The 8,064-nt window shown below is 46.7% G+C and overlaps 1 protein-coding gene and 1 long non-coding RNA gene across 2 annotated transcripts in view; both read left to right on the top strand.

Moving 5' to 3' along the window:
* LOC135824548 (uncharacterized) overlaps positions 1-5,343 on the top strand; it is a 35,065-nt gene extending 29,722 nt beyond the window's left edge. Inside the window, exons 11-13 of the mRNA XM_065337281.1 lie at positions 2,309-2,350; positions 2,532-2,858; positions 4,287-5,343. Of these exons, the coding sequence (XP_065193353.1) occupies positions 2,309-2,350; positions 2,532-2,833 (344 nt within the window). The 3' untranslated portion in view covers positions 2,834-2,858; positions 4,287-5,343. The remainder of the gene's footprint in view (positions 1-2,308; positions 2,351-2,531; positions 2,859-4,286) is intronic.
* The window catches only part of LOC135824557 (uncharacterized), a 200,085-nt gene that overhangs the window by 152,070 nt on the left and 39,951 nt on the right, over positions 1-8,064 (top strand). The window lies entirely within an intron of this gene.

Here is an 8,064-nt window from a genome sequence, read left to right as displayed (position 1 = left end):
TATGTGTGCACGGATGTGTGTGTCGATGGTGTGCATTTTTGTGATTGGTGAACACTCTGATCCCTAAACCGTGATACCGGAGCTCCCAAGCTACAGCCTCGGATTGATTTATAGTTCATCGTCGGGAATGAGTTCGCTGCTCATGATGCTGTTGCGGATGTTGCAGCCCTAGCTGAAATTGTCGAAGCTCGCCCTGATGCCAGTATCCTGTAGCACTCTGTCACTTTTGCATCAGCATGTTCGGCGATGGAGTTTGCAGAACATCAGCAAAAGCGGCTGGCCACCCTTCAACAGTTGGTCCAAGCAACGTGCTTCTCTAAATCAGTTGCTGTGCGGGCAGCTGCCAGTGGGTTGGTGATGAAGCACTTTGTCTTGTCCTACAAACGAAGTGGTGAGCCAGCCATTTCCAGACTGATGAAGGAGCAAGTCGGAGGTAAGAAGCGGGTGACAGTCTCAAGGAAGATTATATTAGTGGTGGCTGAACACCTAGCGAAGAACCAACAGCAACCCAACTCTAAGGAACGCCCTGTGGCACAGTGCTTCATTTGTTTGTGCGCACCGTAAAATACCATCATTTTTGCCAGTGTGGGGACACGTTCTAGCTCGCATAGTTGAAGAACAAGAGGACTCAATGTTGTCTGATTCGTTCCAACATGTCAGCTTTCATTGTAGTTTGATATGGGGCTGTGCTAAGCGCTATCATAGCTACATGTACATGTATCACAACCAAGTGCCAACAGGAGAGTAATCATGGAGAAAAGTACCTATCGATAATGCGTGCACCCAGGGTTTTCCGGCAAATTTACTAGTTCAGCTATTCCATCCTTGTATTGTTCTGAACGCCGAGGGCTCTAGTGAGTTTATGCAACACCTATTAACAGCCAAAAATCCAATAAGTTATGACCAAAGCAGCAGCAGAGAAGTACAAGCAATATAGATACGTGAATTTACTAATTTTAGGCAAATTTTGACAGTTTTTTGGATTTTTCTCCAGAATATGCACGGTGACCCCTATTTTCGCCGCGGTAAACCTGTTCCAACCCACTTATAGAACGTGTTTGAAGTATCCACATATGGGGCAAACTCAAAAATAAGCTGCAAAAAATATTCAAAGTTTCATTTTTTGCGTCTTTTTGTTCTTCTCCAGGAAATGACGACCTGGATCCCATCATCAACCAAAGTGTACATTTTTCGGTGTTGATATCATCTTAGTCAATACCTCGAACAGTCTGTAAAATTTTATGTCATATTTTCTCTCCTAACTGATGTTATGGTCGATTTCTCATCAATTTTGGGATTTTGTGTTATTTTGTGTCATCAAGGAAAATTGTGTTTTTGGCAAGACCTATTCGGGCAATTGAAAAACTGATGTTACTAAGCGAAAATATAAGGCTGTACCTATTCAAACCTGATGTCAGATTGGGCTGATGTTGAAATTAAATTTTTGGGGCTAACTGTCCCGAACCCCCTTAAACAACAGCAATCCACCCAAAACAAAATCTGTTTGTCTTATACAACAATGGTCAAATTGATGGTGATAAATAGGATAGATGTCGGTATTTTGTGACAAAAGGTTGGCGTGCGGTTTATACTCCAGTGCGGCCTATACTCCAGAAAATACGGTATGCCTGTATTTCTGTACGCAGACGTGGCTGGGTGTGCGTGGGTGGAGGTACGTGGGCGGGTTGCGTGAGTGGATATGGAGATGGATGTGTGTTTGTGCATAGCTGTATAGTCGCAAGTCTGCCTTTTAACTGCCGTTTTGCCTGGTCCATTGGATCTGATCTGAATCCGGATTGACTAGTCAGACATCCCACCTGGTGTGCATGTCTGAAGCATGTGTTCTTTGTTTACTGGCAATCATATGTAGTTACTGTGGTGATGGATGATCATGTAATGCCAATGAGTGATGATGTCATTTCTTCTTGTCATGAAATCATCTCTCTTACCACGGTAAAGCGGTTAAGTTGTGCGGCCTTGAAACTTTCTTGTTTTGAAAGAATTAAACTGGTTCACAAAGGGAGACGTCTAGGATTCCATCTCCCCAATTGAATAGTGTAGTGCCCAAAACCCATGCACATACACTCACCGCCTGGTATACAGTAATTTGTGTGTGTGTGTGTGTGTGTGTGTGTGTGTGCGCGTGTGTGCGTGCATGTGTGTGTGTGTGTGTGCGTGCATGCCTGATTACGTGTGTGCATGCGCGTGCGTGTGCTGGTAGTGAAACTAGCAAAATGTAATCTCTAGTGAGAGGTTGTCACTGGACTGTACATGTGTGTGGTTTCATGCTGTGCAAATCTGACTGCAGCTGCTTCTGATGACGTCGCCAGACCAGCAACTGACGAGTACAGTACGTTGAAGATTTTCCTGTCTTATTTTCTATAGCATATTTCATTATTCTTGGAGTGACTGTGCTCTGGATAAGACCCATACCAAGATGCAATCATGCTCTGTTTCTCCGTAATTCTCTATGCAGATAACAGTAGATTGGTATATTTGCCTGGATTGTGTTCTGTGCTGTAATCCCCTAGATCCCTGGGACCATCCAGATTTCTGCCTGGACAAGTACCGAAGATGGATAATCTCACTGAACTCCAGAACGTTCCGCGACAAAGTCATAGCACGGAGACTTCTTGCAGACAACCTGATTATCAGGCGCTTCATTGAACTAGAGAGGCGGGATGGCTCAGATGTACACAACGAGCAACTGCTGCAGCACATGCAGGGGTGCGGGCGAGCCTCGTTCATCATCTTCTTGGACATCATCACAGACATGAACCCAATCTTTGCATTCAAGCGTACTGAGTTCGAGGCTCTCCTTGATCGGCCATGATGCCTCTGTTGTCATGACTACCCAGGTAAGCCAAGTGCAATATAACTGGACTTTGCTTTGAGTTCCGAGTGCAATTTATCCCGTCTTGCTATACAGTCAGACCACACATAACCGCACACATCCGTTTTCCACACAAATATCCGGATAGGCGAGGGAACCGGATAATTGAACACACATACTGTATGTATGCATGGCATGTGCTGTAAATCGGTGACCAGCGATTTTCTTGCGGATGGCGAGGAATCCGGATAACAGTTGACCGGATAAACGAGGTCTGACTGTATATCTACTGTCGTGGACATGGAAATCCAGTCGGAGGTCAAGCGGCCCCATGACAGCCATTAGTACATGTGTACTGCTATCAACACGTGCACTGCATGCACACAACGTTCTGTCTGGCACACTGAGGGTGGCAGCCCCGGTCATTTCACCGGATTTCCATGTCAATGACAGTATATAGGGAATGTACGGCTTGTACTACAAGCTGAGTTACTATGTACATGTATTTGCACAAAGTGCTCGATATCGCGAGTGCAGGGACAAATCACTCATGTCATTCCCAAAGCTATGCACAAGACGTTACGTTAGTACTAGCAGAGTAACACCTATCAAGGTGACAACTCCGATAATGCCACCACCTGTCCCATTAGACCACTGCAACCCGGGCCAAGGGATGCTATTTCCAGTCAAATGGTCCTGGATAGCACTAGGCGATTCACACGACAGGCACGTGCACGTTTTACAGCGAGTGATTCATGAGAAAAGTGAGTGCGTCGATTCACACGTCTGCACTCGACGGCAGGCACGTTTGCATTTTTGAATGATTCACCCACCAGTTGCCATGGGTATTTCAAATTTTCAAAACAAGCATACAATAGTTATCATGGTGAAAAGAGCCGCGTAAAAAGTCAAGTCTTGTTTCGCGCTTTTTTGTGTAAATGCACTCGTGCACACCACGACTATCGTGAAAGTGGGCCCCCAGCTCACTTGCACTTTTCAGCCACTTTCAGCCACTTTCTCGTTCGCAGGTAAAATGCCATAGTAACGGTCCGGTGCACGTGGATTTGTCTGTGGTGTGAATCGCCTATAAGGAGACCATCTGATAACAGAGAACACGTTCTGAAGGTCTCTTGAGTGGTGGTCTTAGACATGTTTAACTGTAGTGTCTGTCATAGCCGGTATCCACACCGCTGTATTCCCTATGAATGGGTGTGTTGTGCATGTTCACATATCACATGACATGCCGTGCCTGGCACGCTATCCCGTGCGTATCCCATACATATCCCATACATATCCCATACATACCCCATACATATCCCATACATATCAATACATATCCCATACATATCCCATACATATCCCATACATATCCAAAACATTTCCCATACCGGACCGTCAATGAGAGCTGGCCAGCATTCATGTACATCTTCTTTCTTGTGTTGGTCCAATACAGGCGATGTTTCTCTGGGATCTTCCGCTACTGCTGACTTCCAGTTGTCCATTAGATTTGTATCGATCGTCTCCACTTGGACCTACCCTGTGAAGTATAGGTCCAGGATGGATTGATGAAAAAGGTATTTATGATTTCCTGCATGTGGTTAATAGCCGCGTATCAACAGACTTTTCTCCAGCTTGTTCTCTTGAGGTGGTTTTACTGTCTTTCTCTTCCTGATGAGGAAATATTTCCGGCAACATGTATTCTGTTTTCTCTGGCAAGTGCCACAGTTGTGCATTGCTGTTCACTGTCCACAAGTTCATCACCATGATGTCATGCCACATGGTAATGATGTCATGCACTAATCCATGCTTTCATGCCCATAGTGATGATGTCATGCACTAATCCATGCTTTTATGCCCATAGTGATGATGTCATGCACCACTCCATGCTTTCATGCCCATAATGATGATGTCATGCACTAATCCATGCTTTCATGCCCATGGCGATGATGTCATGTCCCATAGTGATGATGTCATGCCCCATAGTGATGATATCATGCCCCATAGTGATGATGTCATGTCCCATAGTGATGATGTCATGCCCACGTCGTTGAGCAATGCACACTCCTTATCTATTTTGCTATTATTCAAATCCCAATTGGAGCTCTACATTTTGTATTCACTCACTCTTGCCTTGTATTACCAGCTCAGTCCACTGTACAGTGAGCACTCTGAACAGCCTGATGATGCACTTATGCACTCATGCACTCATGCAGTCATGTACATAGACACTTGTACTTAAACCTATGTATTTTACACATAGACACCTGTACTTCCACACATGTATTTAGCACATAGACACCTGTACTTCCATACATGTATTTTACATACCTAGTGTTTCATCCCTCCGCCCTTCTGCTGATTCCCTACTATCCCCCTCTGGCCGCTGATGAGCCCTGGGATTGATATTCTATGTCGCTGGCAGTTGATTTTATATTATTGGCCCAGTGAATGCTGGAGAGCCAGTCTGCATCTTCTGCTACCTCTGTCAAATAGTCATTGCCTTTACCACATTCTCCTGGACTAATGTAGTGCCGGCCCAATGAAATCATCTTGTCGTGGGAGTAACGTTTGCACCCTGCACCATTGAATATACCAACGGTTGGCAGGTCTGGCTAGGGTTGCAAGGCACCTGACATGACATTGGCTAGCTTGATCGGATCCAGTTCATCGATCAACACTTCACTTGTACATGTAGCTCAATCATGCGTGTAGCCTGGGGAGGGGGGTCTCGGCATGAAAATACAATGATATGAACGTGATCACTTCAAAAACAGAATTCTTTTTTAACTTAAAAGATACAACCTACTCGGTAGAAATGAATGGGAGAGAGCACAAAAAACTCAACAGCGGGCCTGAGCAGGGAGCCCTACACATACGTTTTTCACTGTGTAGGGCTCCCTGGCCCTGGGCCTGAGAGTGGTAAGGCCTCCTCGGTGGAACCTGCGCTTAGCTGGTCAGGCACACGAACAACGATGCGAACTCTGGTCTCAGCAGTTTAGCACTACCGTGTAGAGAACACGGATTTGGCTGGTTGTTTTTTTCATTATTCCCGCTTGTTGGCTCAACAGTAAACAAATATTGCAAACATCAAGACTACATGAGCGATGAACGAAAGAGAAAAGTATCCATGAGCCAGTACAGTAGCGTGACAAGGCATGACCAAAAATGGCAAGTGTGTCGATAGACAAGAGTAGTGACAGTACGTAGGCCTAACACCTACATGTACCTATTTGGGAAACGAGGACGGAAATTCTTTTTTAAATTATGCTGACAATTTTACGGGAAAAGGGGGTTATTCTGCAGAGGGAATTTCAGGATTTTCAGGAGTATGCTGATTGTGTGTGAAGAGCACCAATTACTGTACATGTACATGTATTATTGATGTTGTTCGAAGGAGAGAAGAAGCGTGCTTACGGTGAACGTGTCAATTAAATCGAGCAATCACGCCGGCAAATTCGTGGCGAGTCCCTGTCGGATTTTGCGGAAGTCGTCCGCAGGCTTAGTAGACGGGCGTACCCCACGGTGGCTGGAGCAGTGCAGGATACCCTGGCGCGCGACACCTTTGTAGCCGGCCTCGACAGCAGGGACCTGCGCCTACTTGTTCGTGGCACGGACCCACCAACATTGGATGATGCACTGCGACGAGCTATGCATTTGCAGTGCATCCTGGAGGCAGACCAGCAGCAGGCAGCTAGCCCAGTTATATGTGCGGTGCAATCTCATCCCAGTGACCCTACACTCAACGCCCGGCTGTTGAGGATGGCAGCCCTGGAGGACAAGATCTCCAGGCTCGCGCTGGAGAGGCCAACTAATCTGCATCGGAATGGAGATGGTGACACCAAGCGGTGCTATGTGTGCGACAGCACACTGCATTTCGCACCTGACTGTCCGCACCACAGATACACACCGGCTAAGGGACCATCGCAAAAGTTCGCAGAAGCCCCTGAAACGAAGAGCATACGTTTGGGGGGGGGGGGGGGAGGGAGTCAGTGTCGAAAATCGCAAACCGGGCTTCAATTCAAAAAGGTATTGAGGACATGTAGGAGCTGATATAGATTAGCATGCTCAAAGGATACAACTGCATAGCTCTAGCTGTTCTCGTTCTTAGATCACCCACTGCAAGGTGATATCATCGTTGCATTTATAAAGTGCTGTACATTGTTACACACTGATACAACAATGCTTGTGTAGTATAATTATTATAATAATTATTATGTTTGAGCATCCAAGTGAAATAATGAAGCCCATATTGTGACTGTCGTTTCGTTTGAGGGGGGAGGGAGGGGGGTCAGGCCCGAAACTAACGGTCTTCGTTTCGGGGGCTTCTGCGAACTTTTGCGATGGTCCCTAACCGTGGTGGTCACCAGGGTCGTGGACGCGGTCGGGGAAACTGAGCGTCGCTGACAACCAGGGTCCACCGTCAGCAATCTCCCCAATGGACCCATGTACTGGTAAGCAGAGTCAACCGTGTCCGGTGTGTCATGAGGCTGTCTGCTTACCTACTGAGACAACTAATTACTTGTCAGGCCTGCACAACTACTTCAGCCGAGCGTCCAGACAACTCGACCGTCCTGCCTCTGTCGTGTCTTGCAACACAGTCCGACAGCACGGTGCAGATCCAAGGCACGGTCGAGGCTGTACCAGCCAACATGCTTGTGGACACCGGCAGTTGCGTAACGTTGTTGAGCACCAGCTTTGCTAAGTCTCTCTCTCTCATCATAATGTTCATTTATCTATCTCACCCGTTAATACTGTTCTTAAAAATAAATAATAATATAATATTCGCGGGATCCGCGTCGGCATCGCTTGAATGTTCGGAAACACACAAACTAGCCTTCGCATCCGCAGGCCACCACTATGCCTGTTAACCTTAGTGGCGAATGCAGACCTCACAAGTGAGTCAGGGGAGAGGAGGTTAGTCTCTCAACCAATCGGGCGTGTAACGGCCCATAACCCTGTAAACTGCATCCTTGTTATTCTCACTCCGAGCTGTGAGTACCCAGGTGACCGTGGGTGTCGGCGCAGTTCAACACGCGTAAAAAGTCTTTCTACACGCTCCCTGCTACCAGCGCGGGTCTTGAACTCGGGACCTCATGATTCGCAGGACCAACGCATATGGCCGATTGGTTTGCAGGCCTGTTCTTAAAAGCGGTAAATAATTCTTCTGTCCCTGTGCTCGGGGAAGCTGTCGTATTGTTAGCAACTGGCAAGCTTGCTGTACGTCACAGAGT

Source organism: Sycon ciliatum, chromosome 9, assembly GCF_964019385.1.
Source record: "Sycon ciliatum chromosome 9, ocSycCili1.1, whole genome shotgun sequence".
NCBI classification, from domain to species: domain Eukaryota; kingdom Metazoa; phylum Porifera; class Calcarea; order Leucosolenida; family Sycettidae; genus Sycon; species Sycon ciliatum.
This window is presented reverse-complemented; position numbering and strand designations above follow the sequence as displayed.